Below are 26349 nucleotides of genomic sequence, written 5' to 3'. Positions count from 1 at the left end.
CACATATGGGAGTTTGGGCTGAAACAGAAAACTGTCACCTTCACTCCCCTTTATTGGAGTTGCATATATTACAAGCTGATGTCTCTTGTTAAGATTGCCATTACCACTAAATTTTTATGGATCATGAAAACTTGGTAACTTAAACAAGCAGGAGAAATGATTTAAACTCATGTTCTGATGCTTTCATTAAGTTCAAACCCTGACTTTGATGTAATGAAAACCAGTTGAAAAAAAAAAATGTTTACAAGTTTGTTCAAAAGAAGATATTTATACAAGTAACGTCTGTGTAACTCACAATGCGAAAAGGAAGTGGTGGGTCTCACTTATCCTATATGGTGAATTAGGGTATTAAGGTCTAGTATTCATAAGATCCATTTTAAAATGTTTCTTTCTTTCAGCTGTACTTGCATTAAGCTACTACAAGTAGCCGAGCCTTCTACTAAATCCAATCTCACCTGTAAATCTCTCAATTTTTAAATTTTAGAAATGTAGAATTATTTCACAAATATTTAATTTAGCACATTTAATTCAAATGTGATTCTAATATAATGATGGAGACACTACAGTATTATGTTGCGTATATTCTCTCCCTAAAGACTAGATTTAGGGGATGAGGTTGTGGCTCAGCGGTAGAGCATTCACCTAGCACGAGTGAGGCGCTGGGTTCGATCCTCAGCACCACATAAAAATAAAAACAAACAAAAATAAAGGTATTGGGACCAACTACAACTAATATTTTTTAAAAAGACTAAATTTAAAAAACTGATAAACTTTGCCATTTGTAACAATGTCAGTTCTCAGCCTGCTTATATTATCAAAGACTGCAACTCTCCTCCTTCAAACTGTCTTTCAAATTTTTCCCATTTCACTGGGTTTAATTTCTAATACATGCTTCCTAAATAAAAAACACATAATCATGGGCTGGAACTGTGGCTCAGCAGTAGCGCATTTGCCTGGTATGTGTGAGGCACTGAGTTCGATTCTTAGCACCACATATAAATAAAATAAAGATCTATCAACAACTAAGAGAAAAAAAAATTTTTTAAGTATAATCTTATTTCTCACTGTTTAAAAGTCTAAGACGAAAAGTCAAAAACTACATTTAGGGCTGTGATGTGCCTCAGTGGTAGAATGCTTGCCCAGTATGTGTGAAGCACTAGGTTCAATCCTCAGCACCACATAAAAATTAAATACACGAGGCACGGTGGTACACGCCAGTAATCCCAGTGGAGGATTGCAAGTTCAAACCCAGACTCAGCAAAAGCAAGGCGCTAGCAACTCAGTGAGACCATGTCTCTAATAAAAATAAAAAATAGGGCTGGGGATTTGGCTCAGTGGCCAAATGCCCCTGCGCTTAATCCCCAGTACCACTTCCCCATCAAAAAATTAAATAAATTAATTTTTTTTAAAACAATTCTGGGAGAGCACAGTGGCTCACGCCTGTAATCCCAGCTCCTCAGGAGGCTGAGACAGGAGGACTGCAAGTTCAAGGCAGCCTTGGCAACTTAGTAAGAACCTGTCTCAAAATATAAAATAAAAAGGGATGCGAATGTGGCTTAGTGATAAAGCAGTCTACGTTCAATTCCCAGTATCAAAACAACACAAAACCCCACAAATCAATTTTAAAAGGTTTCTTGTTTTCTGCAGTACTAAGGATGAAACCCAGACTCATGTATGCTAGCCACATTCTTTATCACTGAGCTATACCTGAGCTACTTTTTTTTTAAATTTTGAGACAGAGTGTTGCTAAGTTCACCCAGACTGGCTTCAAACTTACAATTCTCCTTCCCAAATATTTGAGACTAGTGTGCACCACTGTGTCCAACTTCATTAAGGTCTTTTGTAACAACTGACTTAGTGATTCCTCTGCTAGAACTGAATAAACCAAATAAAATGCCTAATAAATATTCTTGAATCTGTTTAAATAAATATTTCATCTTGACCCAGAAGATCTTTGGTAATTTACATTCACATGAAAAATATTCAAACTTGGAAAACTGGGAATGGAACCACCTTTTGACCCAGGTATCCCACACCTTGGTCTAAACCCAAAGGACTTAAAAACAACATACTACAGGGACACAGCCACATCAATGTTTATAGCAGCACAATTCACAATAGCTAAATTGTGGAACCAACCCAGGTGCCCTTTAGATGAATGAATAAAGAAAATGTGGTATATGTACACAATGGAGTATTTTTTTTTTTAACGAGAGAGAGAGAGAGAGAGAGAGAGAGAGAGAGAGAGAGAAAGAGAGAGAGAGAGAGAGAAAGAGACTATTTTAATATTTATTTTTTAGTTTTCGGTGGTCACAAGATCTTTATTTTATTTTTATGTGGTGCTGAGGATCGAACCCAGTGCCACCCGCATGCAAGGTGAGCGCGTTACCATTTGAGCCACATCCCCAGCCCCACAATGGAGTATTTTTCAGCATTAAAAGAGAATAAAATCATGGCATTTGCAGGTAAATGAAGTTGGAGGATATCATGCTAAGTGAAGTTACCCAATCCCAAAAAACCAAGTGCAGAATGTTTCTCTAAGAATACTAATTCATAATGGGGTTGGGTGGGGGGATATGGGAGAATTAGATGAACTCTAGATAGGGCAAAGGGGAGGGAGGGGAAGGGAGGGAGCATGGGGGTAGGAAAAATGGTAGAATGAGATGGATATCATTACCCTAAGTACATGTATGAAGACACAAATGGTGTGACTCTACTTTGTGTACAACCAGAGATATGAAAAATTGTGCTCTATGTGTAATATGAATTGTAATACATTCTGCTGTCATATATAACAAACTAAAAAATTTTAAAAAAGTATTCAAACTGTGAGACTAATAATATCCTCAAAAGTCAGACTGATAATACACTTGAAAAAAAGATGTACATGCTGGGCATGGTGGTACATGCCTGTAATCCCAGGGGCTGAGAGGCTGAGGCAGGAGGATCATGAGTTCAAAGCCAGCCTCAGCAAACTTAACAAGGTGCTAAAGTAACTCAGTGAGACCCTGTCTCTAAATAAAATCTGGATCCAATCCGTAGGGATCCCACATCCGTGGGATGTGGCTCACTCGTTAAGCACCTCTAGGTTCAATCCCTGGTACCAAAAATAATAATAATAATAATAAAGTACATGATATAGTCTATATAAATTTCTGAAAACAAAATGATATGATTAGCCAGGCATGGTGGCGCACGCCTGTAATCCCAGTGGCACTAATCAACTCAGTGAGACCCTATCTGTAAATAAAATACAAAATACGGCTCAGGATGTGACTCAGTGGTCTAGTGTCCCCAAGTTCAATACCTAATACTAAAAACAAAAAAAAAAAAAAAAAGGATCTGATTACACCATTAGAAAAAAATTATGAAGTATTATAACACTAAACCTTTGAAGTACTTACTTAACATTCACAGCCTACAAAAAAGATATTTAAAACTGCATACTATGCCATATGATTTCAAGAAGGAAACAGGATTTAAATTCAAAAATCACTAAACTAAAAAATGTTATTATTTTTTTTAAAGCTTGTTTGTAATGGACAGAATACATTTATTTCTTTTTATGTGGTCTACGGATTGGATCCAGTGCCACACGTTCACAGCAAGCACTATGCCACTGAGCTACAGCCCAGCCCCATTCTTTAATTTTAATATCATCGTAATTTGTTGGCGTCCCTTGGTCAGACCACACAAACTCAACTTGGAGAACAACAGAGAGAAATGAAAAATAATTTAATGAAAAAAATCTTTCAGTCTAAGGAAACTACCTAATAAAATGTTAGAGTGGGAAAAAAGGCATGAAGGAATCTTTGGGTTACTTAAGATATTCTACATCTTCTCTAGAGGTGGTTAGATAGCTATATAAATGTGTATAAATATATTATGCTATAAATTTAAGATAAATGATTAAAATATAAATATTTTAAAGTTTTTAAAGACTAGAATTTTGAGGCTCACATTCACTATATTTTGAAGAATAAGAGTTAATAATGTTATCTTATATTTCAACAAAGAGAAGGTGGCCACAACTCCTTATGAGATCAATCTTATCCATTTAATCTATTGTAATAAATATGTCCACACCAATAGCTCACGTTCATTCTCTTTCTATAGGAAAACAATTACATCCAAGCATGATGTCCTATATTTTCTGCATACTTCCATGTTCCAGACCTATACAAACCCTTTAAATCTGAAAATAATCTTAAGTCTATTTTGACCAAATTGAATGCTAAACTTCCCTTTACTGTTCCTCATGGTTTCCAGATCCTTCCCCATTCTAATCAACTCACCTCAAAAATGAGCCTTACTATTCTGAACACCTATTTCTACTAAATGGGGAAAAGAGCCCACAACAATTATCTAAAACCCAGTATTGTTTTAATATGCTCTCTAATAAGCCAGACTTAAATTGTGGTTAGAAACTGAAATGCAGGACTCCCCGTTTATACCTAAATTTTACATTTTATGTTTTTAAATTTCTATTCATTAAATTTAATATTAAGAAATCTTCTCAAATCCTGAAAACTAGTAAATTTTTGCTTGTTATAAATATGCAAAGCAAGTCATTTAGATTTATACCAATGTCACACAATAGCCAAGAAAAGAATCTTACCACACTCTGTATACTTGCCTCACAGGAAGGAAACATCCAGTGGAGACTTACTTTGGAAATGACCCTTCACTTATGCAGCTACAAAACCACATTCCTCCCTCATGATCTATTCATTAGTTTAAGATTGGCTATGGTCAAGCTACTTTATCCTTGACACCTCCAGTTATCCCATAAAACAGGAAAAAAAACTGCTTTAGCATGACTTACTTCAAACCACTGGATCTCAATGGAAGCACTAATGTGCCTTAGGGAGCATTATGGAAAGACCATTTTTTTCTCAGAGCTTTTTTATTGTGTATTTCTCTGTGTGTGTGTGTGCTTATGTGTGTGCACATCTTTTTTGAAAGTACGACATACTGTAAGTACTTTTTCAGCATTGCTGAATTTTTGTTTGTTTTGATACAGTACTAAAAACCATGAAGGGCTAGAAGTGTAACTCAGTGATAGAGTGCCAGTCTAGCATGTGCAATCTCTGGCACCAAAAATATTATTTTTAAAGTGACGGAAAAATGTGACTGAATAAAAAAACAGCATTCATTTTATTACTTCACTTCCTCTATTTTTACCTTTATTTTTTACCCTACTATATTCTAATTATATATTTTATAAAAGGCTCCTCTACCCATTAAAAATGAAAAAGCCAGCACACAGTATATATTATCTAATATATTTTATCAGTCTTCCCAAAGGTCAGAGTTTTAACTTTAAAAACAATCAGGAACCTATAACAAGGTAACTAATTGGTCAAAATGAAGACGATGACCACAGGATATTTAATAGATGCGAACATGTAAAGGCTCTTGCTGAAAACTGCTTCAATTATTAATCAGAATTTTGTTGCTATCACAAAGGTAAAATCCTTATTTCAAAACAGTGGGGGGGGGGGCATGGGAAAAATGGAGTAACTTTCGGGAAAGCGGAGGAAGAAAAGGGGAAGGTGGGGCTGGGGATGTGGCTCAAGTGGTAGTGCGCTCGCCTGGCATGCGTGCGGCCCAGGTTCGATCCTCAGCACCACATACAAAGAAAGATGTTGTGTCCGCCGAAAACTGAAAAATAAATATTAAAAAAAAAAAAAAAAAGAAAAGGGGAAGGTGCATGGGGGCAGGAAAGATGGTGGCATTCGATGAACATCATTATCCTAGGTAAATGTATGACTGCACATATGTATATTACATGATGTACAACCAGAGAAATAAAAAGTTGTGCTGCAATTGTGTACATGAATTAAAATGCATTCTGCTGTCATATAAACCTAATTAAAATTAACTAATTTATAAATTTAAAAAAAAAAACAGTATCTGGTACTAGCTCCTAACTCTTAATTAAAACACTGGATCCTATGGTAGCAGCAGGCATCTCTGCCATCCCAAGAAAACCACATATTTCTCTTCAACACATTTTTGGCATATTATATACCAGATTTTAAATAAGCCCAGAGATGGAAAAGCCCAAATTTAAAACAATTCCTATAAAAACATGAATGTATCATACAAAATATTTCAGGACCCTACTACACCAATTTCCTCAAATGGTTTTAGAAGCTATTTTATGTCTTTCTCCCGATAACACACCCAGGTAATTATTTACATAAGAGAACCTACCACAAATACGATCCAATCTTTTCAGGAGACCAGAGAAGAAAGAGTCACATAAACTCTTCCTCAAAATAAGGAACTACAGATAAGAAAACAGGTCTCTATATGTAAAATGGATCCACATGGTTGTCTGTATGATTAAATGAGATGTACCTGAAATGCTTTTAATATTAAAAAGCGACGTGTCTGTGGATGGAGTTATTCTGCTATGACCCAAACTTTAATGGAAGCAGAGAATTTTTGTTTTTTTACCTTGAAGAGAATGTTTTGTAAGATCTTTAAAAAATAAGTACTTCAATAAATAAAAATTGTTTCCAATGAAAAGCACCACAGTTTCTCAGTACACGGAGGTTGTGTGAAAGTAACTTTACACAGTTCAAAAACATACTGCTGAACCAAAAGATCTCTGAAGCAGAATTTTCCCATTTAGTAAAAATCACAGTCAAGTATAATCAGGAAGGGGCACAGAGAGACTTTTTAAGCTGTGTAGTGAGTATTCAGGCTTCGTTTCTTCTCTGTGCTACATTTCAAAAATGAAAACAAACCTTACCTCCTGAATAAGTCCTTCAGTGTATTTACATAAACTAGCAAATAAATACGATTAGCCCATTTGCAGTTTGAACAGTTCACTGTGGTTTAATGTTTTTGTAGTAAGTATGTCCAGTGTTCTAAACCTATATGGACAGGTTTATAGAAGACTATTAAATGGAAGACTTAATCAGTTCCCTCTGCCCCATACTTTCTCTTCCCCATTAAAATTTTTACTTCATAATTCTGTCAGTACAGCTCAGGGAGACACTAAATCCATGCTGACATTCCTTTTAAAACACCGAATGTAGGTCAGTGGTAGAACATTTGCCTAGCACACTAAGAGCAAGGCTCTGGGTTCAATCCCCAGCACTGAAAACAAACCCCCACCCCCAATTCCAACACACAAACAGGAAGTGGGTAAAAGTATAAACTCTTAAGAGTGTAATGCCTCTCATTCCGTGGCAGTTTTAAAGTTGGGCTGCTATGGTAAACTACAGGGCCCTATCACTACTTGAATATGGAATATGTGCACAGAGAAAGGAAGTAAAACATCGCACTTTATAGCTGAGTGAAAATGCAATGCCTTAAATAAAACAGTATTTTAAATTGGCAAAAAAAAAAAAATTCTTTCAGTATTCTGATTCCATATTTTCAACCTTCTACCAGGAAGTGATCTGCTTCCCCCAAGTTGGCAACAGTGTACCTCTAACGTAACTCTTCTCCCATGTTTATCCAACATCTTCAAACTTAGTGATAATTTCTTACTTTACCTACAAAACTTTAAGAAGTGTGTGTGGGGGGGGGGGGGGGGGTCCATACCATACAAAAAAATCTTCTATCTAGAGAGTTTGCATATAGTATATGCTCATAATTTCTAAGTATATAGTCTAATCATGCTATTACAAATGCACAAATATCAGTAACCTAAAGTGATAAAGTCTTAATATTCTCCTGGTGTTTCTGAATCCCAGTCCACAAACTGACTGCCTTAATTTATATGGGGGGAGTGGGGGTGGGAGGAGAGAAGGACAAGTATGTGCAAACTCTGGTGATTTACACATGTGTCTATAGTGCTGGACATACACATGGTGTTCTCATGCTGCAGTGTATTCAATTTCATAAATGTCTATTTTTTCAACCTGTAAATCAACCAACAAATCCTTTTGCATAGCAAATCTCTCAACAATACAACTATGTCCATTTTAAAACTTAGAAAACAGGGGCTGGGGATGTGGCTCAAGCGGTAGCGCGCTCGCCTGGCATGCGTGCGGCCCGGGTTCGATCCACATACAAACAAAGATGTTGTGTCCGCCGAGAACTAAAAAATAAATATGAAAAAATTCTCTCTCTCTCTCTCCCCCCCACTCTTTCTAAAATAAATAAATAAATAAATAAAACTTAGAAAACATTACTTTTCTCTTGTATAACTTCCTCCTTTTCCAAAAAGTGTAAGAACAATCTCAGAAATGACACTATAAAGCAATGGTAAATTCTGAGCTCAAAAGTATGGGAACCATGGCTCTGGTACAAGAACACTGTATGCTTAAAGCTGAAATATACAACAGAAGACATGACTGCTATATTTGAATGCTTAATGTGCTGCTCCTTGTAAAAGAGACTGTGTGATTCTTTCTTTCTTTCTTTTTTTTTTTTTTTTTTTTTTGGTATTTCAAAGGCAAGACAAGTTGTGAGAAGCTGATTTCTGATATAAGAGAAGAACATTCTGAAAATTAGAGCTGTCTAAAACCAAGAAGGGGGTGTATGAGGTTGTGAATACTATGTCACTGAAATTGTTTTTTTTTTTTTTTAAGTACAAGACTGGTTTTTAGGGATGATGCAGAAAAGATAAGTATGTGATAAAAAAGTGCTGTACTATATAAATCCAAAACTCCCTTTGAGTGTTCTTGAATTTTTAAAATACTTAACCCTAAAAGTTAGGGCCTGATGTACAAATGAACAATGCGAAGTATATGCTTGCCTGCCAGATGCTAAAATCTATGTGAACAACAAGCATCGCCCTTAATATTGGACAGCTAACACTTCAAAAGGTTAGAACACCCAGTCACTATTTGACTTTGATCCAATTTTCTTTATCCAAGTAGAGCTAAGTTGAGTTCTCCTCTAATTTTATTTGAATAGTTTCATGCCATCCTTGAGACAACTATATATCTACCATCCCTCTGATTCCCAACCCACCAAGTGGAGGACAGCAAATCTCTTAGATTTGTAAAATTTACAAATGGGAGGAAAGAAAGAAAATGGATAACTAGACTCTACTAACTCTTCTACAGCAGACTTAGTATCAGAACTATTGGATTATACAATCAACTTAGTTTAGTATATTCATATTTGTCTCACTCCTTGAGGTACTAACAAACAATTATGATTATAAAGCCAGTAGAATATTTTGTTCAAGGAAGCAAGACATCAATAAGCCAAAATATGAATCCTAAAAGTACATGAAGATTCATTATAATTTTTTGTGGACAGAAACACCGCATGTATGAAATTTCCATAGTAAAAACCTAAAATAAAAAGCCTTTGCCAGACATGGTGGCAGACACCTAATCTCTGTGACTCAAAGGCTGAAGGACTACAAATTCAAGGCCTTAGTAAGATATTATCTAAAAAAAGGCATGTGTGTGTGGGGTTTGGGGGGTGCTGGGGTTGCGGCTCACTGGTATAGCACTTGCCTACCATGTGTGAGGCCCTGGGTACTCAGGCTCACATATAAATAAAATAAGTAAGTAAGTAAGTAGGTAAATAAATAAATAAAGGTCCATTAACAACTAAAAAATTATTATTTTTTTTTTAAAGGTATGTAGGAGAAAATGGGTGCTGGCTGGCAAAATAGCTCCAGAGAACTTGCCTAACATGTACAAGGCCCTGGGTTCAATCCCTAGTAACACCAAATAAGAAAAGAAGGAAAGAAGGAAGGGTCCTTATATACAAAACTCAACACTCGATTAATATAGACATTAGTATATTTTAAGTTACACTAAATATTTTAATAGGTAATCATTCAGTATCCTCTTAACTTGTATCTAAATTTACCTGAAATAAAATCTGAAAATATTTAATCACTAGCTAATATTTCCAATATACTCTAAATTTCAGGGGGAAATTCTTAAGCACTATTTTAAAACAGCTGCAAATTTGAATAACTTTTCACTGGCATAAAGAATTGAAAAATGTTATCATATAATAGATTTTCTGCTTTGGTAAAAGCAGAGGACCTTCAGATCAGACCTGTCAGTATAGTCCATTATAAAATTAACTGCTCTGATTCCTTAGAATTATATTAAATAGAATTATTACCTCTATACTTCTAAAGACATTCAAAACGTAGAAAATATTGTCTGTCTTATTTCTTTATAACATCTAAGACTTACTGTTAAGTAACAGTAAGAAAATATACATTAGTATGGCATTAAGATAGGATTAAGTGACAAAAGATTCTAGCTCTGAATCTGAACCTATTTTACTATCAACATGTCACTTTAAACCTTCTGGGTCATGGAGCTCATCCATAATATAACTCAGAAGAGATGACTTTAAATAATCCATCTTGTTCTCAAGTTATACAATAAAATGACATTCATGCTGAGTACATGATGGGCACATACCTATCATACACATGAGCATATGATAGGCTCCAGATCCTTATGCTAGCTATAGTAACACAGTCCTGGGGATGAATCTATACAAATATGCAAAGCCAGGAAAGTAAAGGTAAATGGGATCAAAAACACTGGCTCAGAATATGGGTTAAAATGGCTCAGAATATGGGTTAAAATATCACTAAGGTCCTTTTCTTATCCAGAAATCATTATCATATGTTGCAAATAAAGCTCAGAAAAGTTGTTTTAAAAAAAAACTTATAAATCCATCAAGACAACTAACTCTGCTGCCTCTTTAACATAAAGGGAAATCTCTGAATAGGAATTTCCTAACACCCAGTATCTGTAACACCTATTCTCCTACTCTGCAATTATGTATCAGAGGAAGATGTTACTTTTGTGGCACACTGAAATCATGGATATGGCCAGTATAGATTTAAACTAAGCAATTGAAAATACTATCTTTTTAGGAAAGAATAAACTAACAGGATTTAATTGGAAGGATAATACTGTTGTTGTGATGTTTGTACTGCATATATGTAACAGATAATTCCCTAACTCTAATATTACTGAACTCATATAAATGATGTTGATGAAATGCTAATATTTTGGCATTGGCAAACTGTTAATATTTTAAGTCCCACTTTATAAAGTCCAATAAACTAACACAGCAATGAAAAATGGCCCAGGTGAAAATATATATTTTTATAGGGTAAAAGCAATTCATATAGGTTTATTGTAATTATGGAATCAATAAATGTAAATAAGCAATCCTTCCCAATCTACATATGGGCAATGTCATACAAATATATGTTCCACTAAATAAATCAACACTGAGAAGTGTAGTTGTTGAGACCTCTCTTTTGGGGGCTAATTTATTTTTGCAAGAAGACTTCCAGGAGATGAAAGTACAGTGGTGCATGCCTTTAATTCCAGCTACATAAAAAATAAAAAGGGTTAAGGGCGAGGGCCCCTGGGTTAACTTCTTAGTACTGAGGGGAAAGGAAAAAGAAAGAACAAGACTACAGTGTGAGTATGTTGAGAAAGTTATTTTGAGTACAAGACAAGAAAAGGAATACAGCCCTAAAAGAGGCATAAAGTCAAGCAAGGAGGGCTGGGGATGTATATCAATGGTAAAATACTTGAATAGCATGTATAAGGCCTTGGATTCACTTTCCAGTACTGGGAGGAAAAAAAAACACACACACACAACCAAGCAAGTAATGGTAGAAAAGATAGAGAGGGGACTCTTGTATTTAATTTAAAGCTGAAAGAATTCAAAGATATTAGTAGTAAAAATCTATAAAATGTTTGTGAACTAGAGAAAGTGAGTTTGGATTTCTTGAAAGAGCCTGACTAAGATGGTGTACTTGTGAAAAACTTGAATGGAGATGTAAGCTGGTATTGTGGTATTGTGATGATTTAACCACAAATGCCTTCCCTATTTAAATATTCTAATCAGTACTGTTAGTACACATACCTCGGAGAATTCTTTCCTCATGGCAACGAAGAAAGTCCCAGATTCTAACAGTGCCGTCATCAGAGCATGTAGCAAATTTATTATCCGTGGGTGAGAAACTGTTACGTGAAGACACACAGCAGGGGAAAGAAGTCAGCATTTAACAGATTATCTGTGCTTCTCAGACAGGGAAAAATAAAAACACTGTGCTGCATTATAAAAAGGAAAGGAAGTATCCAGTGAAGAAGCCCTTAAAGAGAATGTTGACAACACACGCATCTCATCAAAAGAAGACTTCAACTGAGTAGTTGTTTCAGTTTTCAATCATCAATATTCACACAATTTTAGCAGTGTATTGTCCTAATGCTACCCATGCTCCTCTTAGCATATTTCCTACCATACCAGCAAAACAAAGGGAGCTGTTTTAAGTGTTGGAACTCAAATATATTTGTACAATATTCCTGCATATGGTCATTTAAATCACACAGGAATACTGTTCAAAAAAAATCACATCAGTTTCTGTCTCAGACACTGTGTGGAATGATAAACTTAAGAGCAAGCTACTAAAGATCAAATTGTAAACATTCCTACATACAATGTTTCTCGTTTATTTAAAAGAGCTGTGGAAAAATGTTCACATCTTCCTGCCAAGCTAGCAAATGAATGTTGTACCCTTGGAGGAAAACATTAAAATAGGGTCATTCAAATTTGTGTTTAAAGGCAAAGAATCTGTTGCAAAAGAGGAAGCCAGTTTTACTTCCCAGTAGTGAAAGACCATCGAGTTTCTCAACTCTAAGAATTCCCTTGAACTTCTGAATCTTAAAGAAAGGACCAACTGGGAAAACTCGAATTATTGGCATGACACTAAGGTCAAATCTATAAAGCAGAAGCACATATATCCAACAATTTTGGGGATTCTGAAAATAGAAACAAGTGACTGCAGTGGATGGTGTTTCCATAGAGTCAACCTCCTCTCACACATAGGTGGCACAACCTTAAAGAATGCTGCTTAACTTTATTCTGAGGCTGCAGCAATTCTTCAGGCTTCTTTTTGTAACTTTTTCCCCCAGTTTTACTATACATATCTCATTGATATGTAAAACATACAACTCACTGAAAATATTAAACTCCACTTATTATACATTTGCATAGCTGATGTTAACAAAGAATCAGAAGAAAAGGTCCTAGAGTCTTCTTGACAAAGGTCTGCTTAGAGCTGCAAAGCTTGAAGAACCCATTCATTAACCCATTAATGTTTGCCACATCCAGAGAGTTATCTGTGAGGGTTTATAGTCCTATACTTTCCTTTTGAAGTCATGGCATAGCCAAGCCAACCAGGTCTTCACTTAAGCCTTTTTTTCTTGTAATTTGTGTGAATTCTGAAGGTGTTTTCTGAAGGCTTTAGATTTTATTCAGTTGTATGATTAAAGACTGAATTCTTTATTTGGAATGAAATATTCTTGTCTTACACAGTAGATAATAAAAAGGAATAACGTATACACATTATTAACCATAAATGAAAAGAGAAAACCAGTGCAAAATGCGGCAGACAATACATCTCTAACATATTGCAAAGGCTGATACCAGGACAACACTACTTCAGAAAGGTGCCAGCAAAATGGTGAATGTGTGAAAACAAGGAAAAATATTGTGTTTATAGGGTGCAGAAAGTTTCCCAGAATCTGACAGAGCCCATGCATCTCTGCACCCAGAATACACTTAGAGAATAATTTAACCATGACAATAGGGACTACAGAAAATGGTATATTGTGTATAAACCTGGCCTCTCTAATCGCCTCCTTATGTGCCTGGAACATCTTGACGTTGTTCATGTTCGACTGCCAATATTTCACATATCCTCCATGGTCTGCTGTCAACATCCACATGTCATTATGTGACCAAGTCATGGCCCTCACTGGGCTATCATGAGCCTGGGAAAAAAGAAAATATCTGTAAGGTACTATCTCAAATAACATATGATCAAAGGCTTATAGGAGCATGTATTAACTCAGCAATAAATCATCCAACTGTAAACTTTCACAATGCGAATAAGTGCCAATCTCAGATTCCTTACAATACCACAGCATGAGCTACCAACTGATGATTAGTATTACCTGTAATATTGTTTCGAAATTGAAAGTGAGTCCATTCCACAATGTGAACTCTCCACTAGAAGCTCCAGTGACCAACCGTCTTCCTTCTGGAGTCCACTGTGGAGGAGGAAAAAAATGACAGGTTACACATGGGCAACTTCACTCATTTTTTTAAAAATTTACAAAGGTTTTTTGTTGTTTTTTTTTTTGTTTTTGTTTTTGTTTTTGTTTTAACACATCAAGTAGTCAATATTAAGTTGACAATACTTTCACTTAGTGGAGCTCCATTTACAAGCAAGTATTTTGTCAGAAAAGAACCTGTATTAACACCATGCGGGGAAAGTACATTATGAAGAAACATAAATACACACTAAATTACAAGCACCTATGCACTCTAAAAAGCATTTCAAAATAAAATGCACCATATTCCTAGGCTACATAGTAGATTAACATAAATAAGGTGGTTGGTCACCAAAAAAATTCAACAACTAATGAAAGAGTTGATGTCTTAGAACTGCTACGCAACTAATGCAGGCAGAAAGTTATCAGTGTTTTATTTAAAAAAATTTTTTTTTTCAAATAACAAGATAATAGTAAGCACCAAGTTAAGGGTATCAAATGTCTTCTGCAAATAAACATACTCAAAATATTGGGTTAAGCTCTCTGCCATTCACAGTGCCAAGTCTTATGCTGATCTACTCTCAAACCATAAAAACCACAACTAATATTACAAATATTTTAATTTACAATATGCATACTGAACCAAATCTGTGATGAGCTACATAACTCAAAACATTCACAATGTTCTTTTTGTTTTGTTTTTCCCAGTCTATACATACAATGGATTACAAACTAATTTTCCTTACAGGATGTAAATAAATAAAATCTCAAAATAACAATCCTATTTTCCAAAACTGAAAAGTATGTCAAAGACTTGAAAAATACAAGTAAATCTATAGAAATAGCAAGACAAAATACATAAAATGAACACTATTTGGTAAATTACACAAATATGTGACAATTTCAGGTTTTATTGCTTATCTATATAAATCATAAATCAAGATTTATGATTATTATGAATGAAATCTGCCTACTTTCCCATTACTATCAGTCAACAATGCTTACAACTAAACTTTAGATACAGAAACTGCAGTGTTCATTTCTTAATATCTTTAGGCTGCTTGAATTTTATTTCAAAATGGTTTTCTGTGTTTTCTTTTTAAAAGAAGGATATTAAAATTAGCTGTACAGTACAACCCACTGACCAAATCTCTTGATAAAAAAAATATATACTATATACTAGTTGGTTCTACTTACACAAAAATGTTTCTTTACTGATATTTCTATTGCCTTAGGTATCTAAAGCAAATAGGAGGCTTAAGACCAACTGCAACAATTTCTATGTAGCTCAAACTAGCATCTTTCAGTCCCTCCCAGGTCTCCTTCCTATCTGAACACCTCTTAAATATCAAATCTGCTTATTCTCTTCATTTGCCATTAATGTCTGCCATGACTCTTTTTTCTTCTCCCCCCACCGGTACTTTATTTTTCAATTGTTGTTTGCTCAATGTTGACTATTAATCATCGTACAACTCTGAACACAGCTAATCAACAAGTACATTTTTAGTAAATGGAATAATCAAAATACAAAGAATATTATTATGCTATCATCTACAGGAATATTAACTGAATGCCTGGAAAATGGGGATGAGAAAATGTTTTACTGCAAATCCCTCAAAATTTTAAATTTTTAAGCCATGTGAATTCATGACTGACTGTAAAACTATATTTTAAATTTCATTGTTGGGGCTGTAGCTCAGTGGCAGAGCACTTGCCTTGTATGTGTGAGGCACTGGGTTCAATCCTCAGCACCACATAAAATAAACAAATAAAATAAAGGTATACTGTCCATCTACAACTACAAAATAATTTTTAAAAAAAAATTTTTTTTTTTCAGTGAAAGTGTATTGAGCATCTACTATATTCCTTCATGGAGATGACAAGTATGTACCACACAATTCTTCAGTTACATTCATGCATTTTCCTTCCTTGTAACTATTAACACCTAGGGATTTTTCATTTACTCGGGGTGCTGCTTTTCTCAAGTAACAAAAACATTCTTATTGAAGGATAAGTCTGTAACTTTATATCTAAGGAAACTGCAATATGAAGAAAAACGATTGAAATTGAAAAGTCAGTTTACTAAATGTGGACACTTTGGATAAATAATTATTTCAAGATAAAATTTATGAAAAATAAACTATTATCCCAGACCCACACTTAAGTTAATGTTTGATTTTTCTTTGTTTTGTCAAATACATTCGCAGACTAACAAAGGATTAACTTTTCAAAACATAAATAAATATCCAACAGAATACTTACCCTGACAACAAATACTGGGCACTTTACTTTATTTGTTGATGTCCGAACAAATTTTGTTGTTACTGCATTCATAGGATTATTTAACATTCCTATAGGTGGAACCAGCTGCAAAACAAGAAAACTGTGTTTTCAGAGCTCCTGATTACACTCAGGGCAGAAACCAGGCCATGGCAAGGTAATTTCAGCATCTAAAAACAAATTCAAAGCAGGCTTTGTGGCGCACACATTTAATTCCAATTGCCCGAGAGGCAAAAGGATCACAAATCTGAGGGCAGCCTGGGCAACTTAGGGGGACCCTGTCTCAACATTTAAAAAATAAAATGAGTTGGGGGTGCAGCTCAGTGGTAAAACACTTTTGAGAAAGGAGAGGTGGGAGGGGAGGGGAAAGGATGAATTCAGGACAAGACTTTTTTAAAAAACTATTGTAATAAAAGGAAGATTGTGAGTTCGAAGCCAGCCTCAGCAAATGGGAGGCACTAACCAACTCAGTGAGACCTTGTCTCTAAATAAAGTTCAAAAAAGGACTGGGGATGTGGCTACACAGTGGTTGAGCACCCCCTGAGCTCAATCCCTGGTACTCAAAAAACCCCCACTATTGTAATATAACTAGTTTGTGTTAATTAAAAGAATAAAAGTGAGATATGGGAGGGGTAAACACCAGTTATTATTAAACAAATCCCATCACAGATTATCAGATGTTCTTGATTACTTCTTAAAGTCAACTCCATTAAACATGTTCACACTGGGTTTAAAGTTTAAAATTTCTAAATTTAAAATTTTAAGTTTCAAGTTTTAAATTAACTTTCCTATTACAAGACTTTTGGTTCAATATTTTGTTGAACACTGCTTTACATCCCAAATCAACAATTCACCCATCATGTCTTTTAATAAAAGGAATATTTAAATAGAGACAAAATATAATCCATGATTCATACAAATGTGTTATATTACCCTTTCAGAAACCTTTTAGTATAATTATAAAAATGTAGAAAGAAAAGAACATTGTGAACTTGAATTCACCTATTTTTAGGCTTAAATGTCAAAGCAAAGAAATTTTTATTCAGCTTATATGACCTGTCTTATACTTACATCATTATAATAACCTGCGTCAGGCTGAATTGCCCTCATATCTCTCTGGTCTCTTTGCCATATTCTATTCTGTTAAAATAAACAAAGAGATTAGTTAATAAGTACAGGTCTCATTATCAATGTGAAATTAATTATTAACAAAATATAAGGTATATTAAATGGGGAGAAAACAAAAAATGTTATTTTCTAAGGGCTGGGAGTGTAGCTCAGTGACAGAGTGCTTGCCTAGCATGTATGAGGCCTGGGGTTCAATCCCAGAACCACCACCACAAAAAAAAAAAAGTTATTTTCTAAAACAGAATCCAGAGCAGACCAAAAACCAATCAATATTAACAGTAATATTAGAAAGTTAAGGAAAATAAAGAACTAATAAGAAAAAAGTAGGGCTCATAGAAGTTTAGGCTGACCCCTACCTTGCTTTTATTTACCATCTCAGAGTTGCTTCCACCCTATAATAGGATCTCAACCTTAATTAGAGTCCTTTTTACAACTAGAAGTCTCTTATTATTTCATATACACTGGAGGTTTAACAAATGCTTTAAGGTTGGACTGAATATTAAAGTACCTTATTTTGATCTGTTATGAACTTTGAGAACAAACTCAATATTTATTATATCTTTATATTTATGTGGTGCTGAGGATGCAACCCAGTGACTCATGCATGCTAGGCAAACACTCTACCACTTGGCCAAATCCCCAGTCCGAGAACAAAGTCAATTTCTAAAGTGAAGTTCTACCTTAAATAATTTTGCAAAAGATTACTCATGCACCAACTTTTTAAAAAGTGAATTGAGGTAAACTGAGGCCCTTTTTATGTGGCTTCATCTGAAATTCCAGTTCACCCAACTAATTCAAGCAATACAAGTATACTTACTTCTCTACATTTAGGCAACTTTCAAGAAACCAAAATTTGGTTATCTTACCTCCAAATACTTAATTACGGATGGATTGTAGTCTATGGTTTTTCGGTTTACAGCTTTTCTCATTCGTTTTCCATCAAAGGTAAGCTGCTGCATTGCTTGCTGCTGTGCAAAGTCAGGTCGCTTATAAAACAGTTGTCGAGGTGCCTGGTGTTGGAACCGTGGCATGTGGAAAAAACGAGGAGGAGAACCAATTTCTGTGGCCATGGTGATGTTTTCCTTCTAGTACACTAGGACAGGAAAAAAGTACTTTCATTCAATATCAGCAATCTCCTTCCAGCAAGTACTAAGGATCAAACCCAGGGCCTTGCATTTGCTAGGCAAGCACTACCACTGAGCAACATCCTCAGCCCATGAAAACATTTTTAAATGCACATTTTTTAATGCTTTTCCCCCTTTTATAACATATATCATTTTTACTTTTCAATCAATCTACTTAAAATAAATATGAAATGAGTGGCAGAGACCACTTATACATTTGAAAACAGTTACTAGGTATAAAACACAAACACAGATACAATTAAAACCTCTTCTGTACAAATATGAGGAAAATGACTGAGGTCAAATGCAAAACAATTTGTTGAGTAAAACTTGCATTGAGCCAGGCAAGGTGGTGCCCACCTGTAATCCCAGTGACTAAGGAGGCTGAGACAGGAGGATCATGAGTTCAAAGCCAGCTTCAGCAATGGCAAGGCACTAAGAACTCAGTGAGACCCTGTCTCTATAGAAAATACGAAATAGGGCTGGGGATGTGGCTCAGTGCTCCTGGATTCAATCCCCAGTACCGACCCCCACCACCACCACCAGAAAAACTGTACTGAAAAAAAGGCCTTTAACTTTTTCTTGAGGGCTGGGATCCTAGCTCAGTGGTAGAGCACTTGCCTAGCTCGTGTGAGACACTGGGTTAGATTCTGAGCACCACATAAAAATAAATACATAAACATACACAGAAAAACTTTTCCTTAAATACCCAAGTACTACTTGTATTCCAGAAATAGATTTGGCATGAAGAAAAAAATACAATTGCATTTCAAATGAAGAGTCACCCCTAAATTAAACAAAAACAAACCACCTCACCATACAGTGATCAGGCTTCATATATGCTTTATATGCTTCAGCTCCACATCGTGCAAACCATTAAGTTATGTGGCAAATTTGTAAAACTGAGGCTACTGTAGATAACCTCAAGGACTCTTTTCACTCAAAGACACTGTTTTGTATGAAATACTTATTCCTTTAGCCAATCTAGTGACTAATCTACTGAACAAATTGGAAAACACACTTAATTATCCATGATCCTGTGCTCAAGTCCACGTCTGCATTATAATTTTTCTTCTAGTCCCAACTACTCACAAAGTACCTTTTTTTTTCTTTTTACAGTCTTAGTCATATACTATGATTTACAGTTGAACATAAAACTGGATAGGCAAAAATGTAAATGTTTTTCTTAAAAGAAAAGTTAGGACAGCTGGGCACAGTGGCACACGCATGTAATCCCAACAACTCAGGAAGCTAAGATAGAAGGATCACACGTTCAAGACCAGCCTTAGAAACTGAGCAAGACCCTATGTCAAAAGGGGCGGCGGGGAGCTGGGGATATGGCTCAGTGGAAAAGTGCCCCTGGGTTAAATTCCCAGTATCAAAAAACAGCACCACTGCCACCTCAAAAAAAGTCATGACAACTTTCACATTTTAGAAAATGCTAAACAATTCACTCATTTATAGAACCTAAACATCTAGTTAAGGTAACAAAAACTACATACAAGGACTAACAAAACCTCAACTTTGGGGATAACGTAGATTGAATAGGAAAGTATTCTTTTTTTTTTAATATTTATTATTTATTTATTTATTTTAGTTCTTGGCGGACACAACATCTTTGTTTGTATGTGGTGCTGAGGATCGAACCCGGGCCGCACACATGCCAGGCGAGCGCGCTACCGCTTGAGCCACATCCCTAGCCCAGGAAAGTATTCTTAACAAAGATAATTCAAACTAGAAAAAGACACAAGAAGATGAAAAGATCTTCCATGTTGACGGACAGGCAGAATTAATGCTGTTAAAATGGCCATACTGCCAAAAGCAATATAGAGATTCAATGTAATTCCCATCAAAATACCAATGACATTATTACAGAACTATAACAAAAAAAGTCCTAAAATTTATTTGAATAAAAGACCCAGAGAAGCCAAAGCAATGCTGTAGGCATCACAATACCTGACTTCAAAATATACTAGAGTTAGAATACACTCCAACTAAAAACAGGAATACGGTATATTTCTTATAGTAAAATGACCTAGCTAAAAATCAACTAATTCCACAAATGTGATCCAAAATCAACTTACTAACTGCTTCATACAATTTAGTACAATGAGCTTTCAAGTAAATTGAGGTTAGAGATGAGGCTTTGGCTTCAAAAACAAAACAAAGCCAAAAATCCCACACTCTGAAGGATCATAAACAGGCCTAAAGTATAAAGTAGCAATTTTTCTTTAAACCAAAAATTACATCCTATTGGTGGTTCTTGAAATCAAAAGGGTTGACAAGCAACCTTGAAGATTAAAAAAAAAAAAAATAGGGGGCTGGGGATGTGGCTCAAGCGGTAGCGCGCTCGCCTGGCATGTGTGCGGCCCGGGTTCGATCCTCAGCACCACATACAAAGAAAGATGTTGTGTCCGCCGAAAACTGAAAAATAAATATTAAAATTCTCTCTCTCTCTCTCTCACTCTCTCTCTCTCTCTCTCTAAAAAAAAAAAATAGAATATATGAATAGTGCACATTTGAAAGAAAAGAACTGTTCTTAATTTCTGCTACCACTGTACATCAATAAGCCAAAGAAAACCACATATAACCTCTATCTAGTATGGGCACTGTGCCTAGCCCATAGTAACTATGACACCAGTTATCAAATACAAAATTTCTACTAATCAAAGTTATCTGGTCAACACAAGCAAGCTTGTTTTCTGAAACTAAGATAACAGAGTTTTAACTGAAAGCAGATTCGTAGTTTATTTTTTTAGTACTTTTTAGTTATACAAGGACAACATCTTTTTTTATATATATATAATTTTTGTGTGGTGCTGAGGATCGAACCCAGTGCCTCACATGTGAGAGGCAAGCTCTCTGCCACTGAGCCACAACCCCAGCCCAGATTAGTAGTTTATTAACTTGCTAGGATAACAAATACAATTACTGTAGTGCTCTTAAAAACAATGAAAGTTGGACTGCAGTTGTGGCTCAGTGGTACAGCACTTGCCTATGTGAGGCACTGGGTTCGATTTTCAGCACCACATATAAATAAACAAAATAAAGATCCATTGACAACTAAATAATATTTTTTAAAAATAATGATGAAAGTTTTGAGATTCACACTAACATTAAATTCCTGGCCCCCAGTTTTAGAACCTCAGCCTGGGAACCTCTGTTTTAGATTATCTCCAGTACATTAGGTTCTGGCCTGAGAATCTAACCTAAAAGAGATTTTTAAATTTTTTTTTTCCTAAAAGAAATCTGATGCCTAATATATCACTGAACATTGAGGGATCTACATGACTAGGACTAGGCCAGTAACAAAATGATCGATATTTTTTTCTCTTCAAAGTACAAACATTTAATAATATAGAGGCTGAAAAAATTAGTAGAATATTTAGTCTTTTAAATGACAACAAGGAAGCTGTTTAAGTCTTTAAAAGTTCTTACAATTCTATATCTTGATTGTGATAGTAGATACATGAATCTATGCAAAAGTCATACATTATATGCTTTCATTTATATGACATTTATGAAATGAAGAAATGGCAGAAATGGGGAAAGGACTAGTGGTCACCAGGAGTCAGAAATGGTACACAGGTGTGGTTACAAAAGATCTCTTGTAGTAATGAACCGTTAAACTAGACTATGGTAACAGATACACAAATATACAGTAAAGCATATCAGAACATATAATCCATATGATAAAACTACAGAACTATATGCACACACACAAGCGAGTACAAATAAAACTGAAGGAAGTCTGTATAATATGTACATCAAATGACTGTCAATATTCTGCATGTTACTTTGAACTTGGGTTTTAACAATGACTTTAATGTGCCATTTTAAAAGCACAACTTATAATAAATCAGACTTCTTAAATATAAGTAACAACTCAGTATTTCAAGTGCAATTCTGTGATAGAGAAACCTGTACCACCAACAGTTTTCAGTGGATTACTGGGTATGGTTTTGTTCCCTTTCATTAGCATGAAAAGCAAGAGGTTTTCCATTTTACACTATTTTTCTTAACTGGATTGTATTTTAACACCTGTTTTAGCCAATAAAAACTGGGCAAAGGAGGCTGGACAGGTAGCTGATAGGTTTAAAAAAAAAAAAACCCCTGACAAATTAATTTTCAAGGGATTTCTGAATTTGCCTCAGCAAAAACCAGATAAAAACTATGTAATATTTTCTAAATAAGGTAATTAAACCATAAAGTCACCTCCAAAATCAGGAATAAGAATGCAAACATGAGAGTCTGAGTCAAAGCCAGCAGTCCTCCAAATTTTGCTACAAGTTGCAATCAAATCACAATCTAATAAATAAGTAAATAAAGCAAGCCATTTTCATTCTGATTTAATGACAAGGGGTATGAACTGGGCAGCAGATACTTTTTTAAGACTTCCCAAGTGATTTTAAAGTGCAACAAAATTTGGGAACCTCTGGATTAAGTACTTTAGGTTACTTCTGAAAGAGTTTCCCTATGAGAGCAAGTCATTAAACTTGTATCATCTTAGGTCCCCTTTCTTCCCCCCCTACCCCCGACCAGTGGGGGTGAAGATGGGGCCTGGAAGTCAGGGCCTCCAGTAAGGTAGGCAAGTGCTCTACTACTGAGATATAATCCTAGCCAGGCTCCCTTCACCCTTAAAAATTGAAAATCCCTGCTGAATTTTTGTGTATTGTGGTGTTTATAGATATTTGCCATATTAGTAATTAAAATTGTAATAAGCAGGGCATGGTAGCATACACCTGGAACCCCCAGAGACTCAGGAAGTTCAGGCAAGAGACTCAAGTTGAAGGTCAGCCTCAGTAATTCAGGCCTGTAATCCCAGCAGCTGGGGAAGCTGAGGCAGGAGGATTTCGAGTTCAAAGCCAGCCTCAGCAAAAGCAAGGTGCTAACCAACTCATGATCCTGTCTCTAAATAAAATACAAAATAGAGCCAGGGATATGGCTCAATGGTTTGGTACCCCTGAGTTCAATCCAGGTACCAAAAAAAAAAAAAAAAAAAACCCTGGGGATGTAGCTCAGTGATAAAGTGACACTGAGTTCAAAAAATGATGGTTTTTAAAAAAAAATTGTTACTGATTCATTTTATACATTTTATAGTAAGTCCATTTTAATATCTTATAGTGACTATCTTCCCTTCCCTAAAAACAATTAAATCAGCATTATTTTTCACATTTTTGTGAAATGTTTTAAGATCTAGTTCAATTAAAAACAGCTACCTTCTCGAAACTGGCTTCACCACTGGCAATATTTGTGACACATACAAAACTATACGAAGCCAGGTATGGTGGTGCACACCTGTAATCCCAGTGGCTCAGATGGCTAGTTCAAACAAGCCTCATCAACTTATCAAGGCCCTAAGTAACTCAGTGAGACTCTGTCCTGACATAAAATACAAAAAAGGCTAGGGATGTGACTCAGTCGTAAAGTTATTGTGGATACTCTTTGCTATTCCAAAAAAAACTTGACAAGTGATAATTATTAAACATTAACTACATCATATCATCTGAAATTCTATTAATAAACTTTTGAGAGAGAGAGAGAGAAAATTTTAATATTTATTTATTTTTTTTAGTTTTTGGCGGACACAACATCTTTGTTTGTATGTGGTGCTGAGGATCAAACCCAGGCCACACGCATGCCAGGCGAGCGCGCTACGGATTGAGCCACATCCCCAGCCCTATTAATAAACTTTTTTATAGTTACATTAAAATACACTACTTTATCTTATAATTTGAATAGAACTTTTTTACCCACTCATGATTTTGTAACATAATGCATTTATTATTTACTAATTTCAGAGAATTATGCTTATCATTCAATTGTGGTCACATCTTTTTTTTTTTTTTTTTTTTAAAGACAGAGTGAGAGAGAGGTAGAGAGAGAGAGAATATTTTTAATATTTATTTTTTAGTATTTGGCGGACACAACATCTTTGTTTGTATGTGGTGCTGAGGATCAAACCCGGGCCGCACGCATGCCAGGCGAGCGCGCTACCGCTTGAGCCACATCCCCAGCCCTTGTGGTCACATCTTATTCATTCATTCATGGTACTGGGGATTGAGCTTGGGATTGAGCCGCATCCCCAGCTCTATTTTGTATTTCATTTAGAAACAGGATCTACTGAGTTATTTAGCCTCGCGCTTTAACTGAAGCTGGCTTTGGACTCGTGATCCTTCTGCCTCAGCCTCCCCAGCCACTGCGATTAGAGGCGTGTCGTGTGCCACTACACACATTTCTTATAAAATACAATCATCTTGACTAAAGCCAACACTAGTCTCATCATAAAATGTATTAATTATTGTGAATATCAACTTTACAATGACAGAAACAAGCTTTCCAAAACTCTAATCTTGAAAATTCACTTTTTTATAACTGCTGACAGTTGATACTGACAGTTGTTTCCCTTGAAGCAATGGAATCCTTTCATTTATTTTCAAGAAAAATGTCTGTCATGCAAACAGGTCTGAATGACATAATTTATCATTCTTTTTTTTTTTTTTAACACAAGACTATGTTTTAGATTCATAGCAAAACTGAGCAGAAAGTACAGTTCCCATATACTCTCCCCAAAAAAACAGACATCCCTGCATGAGTAGTGCATGTTATCATCCATGAACCAACACTGATATATTGTTTATCACCCAGTGTCCATAATGTGCATTACAGTTCACTCATGGTGTGCATTCTATGAGTTTTAACAAGTATATAATGCTATATATCTACTATATCATACAAGATATCATACAGCACAGATTCACTGCTCTAAAAATCCTGTGTAAAAGAGCTGGGGGTATAGATCAGAAATAGACCTCCTGCCTAATGTGTGTGAGGCCCTAGATTCCATCCCCAGCACAAGAGGAATAGGAAGAGAAGGAGAAGAAGAGGGAAAAAAAAAAAAAGGAAGAAGAGGAGGCAAAGAAGATAATGATGATGAAAATGAAGGCAACTACCACAGAGAATTCTTCTGTGTGTCAGAGGAGGGGAGACTAAATCCTGTGCACCCTAACTATTTATCCTCCTTCCCTCCACCAAACCCCTGGCTACTTTTCAGTTTCCATAGTTTTGCCCTTTCCAAAAAGCCATAGGATTACAACTATTCAGTATGCAGCCTTTTCAGGTTGGCTTCTTTCACTTAGCCCCATGCTCTTAAGGTTCCTCCAGGATTCTAGGCTTTTACAATGTTATGGATATGACAGAATTTGTTCATCCATTAAATTACTAAAGGACTTTTTCTCTTTTCAGCAATACTACAGATTGAACAAAAGAATTTATGCATGCTAGGCAAGCACTCGACCACTGAGCAGCAACCCCAGCCCGTTTGCTTTGAGCCAATAAGCTGCCAATGCTGGCCTCAAACTTGCCATCCTTCCACCTTGGTATTACAGGTGTGCAGCACCACACACAGCTCTGAAAGGTCTTTGATTATTTCTACGTTCTGGCAGTTATGAATCAAGCTGCTATAAACATTCATGTGCTGGTTTCTGTATGAAGGCTATTTTCAACTCCTTTAGGTAAATACCAAAAACACAGGCGTTACTACCATATGGTGAGTATGCTCAGTTATGTTCCTCTCCCCCCAAAAAAAACTGCCAAATTGCATTCCGAAATGGCTGTACCATTTTACATTTTCACCAGCAGTAAGTAAAGGTTTGTGTTGCTCTTTATAACTGACAGGATTTGGTGCGGCCAGTACTTCAGATTTTAGTCAACCTTACAGGCTTTTAGATGCCTGTTGTTTCATTTTGCAATTCCCTAAAAACATACAATATTGGGTATCT

General features: G+C 35.6%; 1 protein-coding gene across 4 annotated transcripts in view; it reads right to left on the bottom strand.

Moving 5' to 3' along the window:
* Nucleotides 1-26349, bottom strand: part of Wdr33 (WD repeat domain 33) — a 107209-nt gene that overhangs the window by 49394 nt on the left and 31466 nt on the right. For 2 of the 4 annotated variants that reach the window (XM_071619253.1, XM_027936869.2), the window contains 6 exons: nt 18311-18537; nt 17388-17456; nt 16299-16403; nt 13938-14033; nt 13603-13754; nt 11845-11942 (listed from right to left, as the gene is read on the bottom strand). In XM_071619253.1, coding sequence (XP_071475354.1) covers nt 11845-11942; nt 13603-13754; nt 13938-14033; nt 16299-16403; nt 17388-17456; nt 18311-18514 — 724 coding nt within the window. In that variant the 5' untranslated portion in view covers nt 18515-18537. Of the gene's footprint in view, nt 1-4036; nt 5665-6534; nt 8063-11844; nt 11943-13602; nt 13755-13937; nt 14034-16298; nt 16404-17387; nt 17457-18310; nt 18538-26349 lie in introns of those variants that run through there. The other 2 variants (XM_071619255.1, XM_071619254.1) reach the window with 2 other exon arrangements.

Source organism: Marmota flaviventris, chromosome 11 (genome assembly GCF_047511675.1).
Source record: "Marmota flaviventris isolate mMarFla1 chromosome 11, mMarFla1.hap1, whole genome shotgun sequence".
In the NCBI taxonomy this organism is placed as follows: domain Eukaryota; kingdom Metazoa; phylum Chordata; class Mammalia; order Rodentia; family Sciuridae; genus Marmota; species Marmota flaviventris.
The sequence above is the reverse complement of the archived record's forward strand: the minus strand, read 5'-3'. Positions and strand labels throughout refer to the sequence as shown.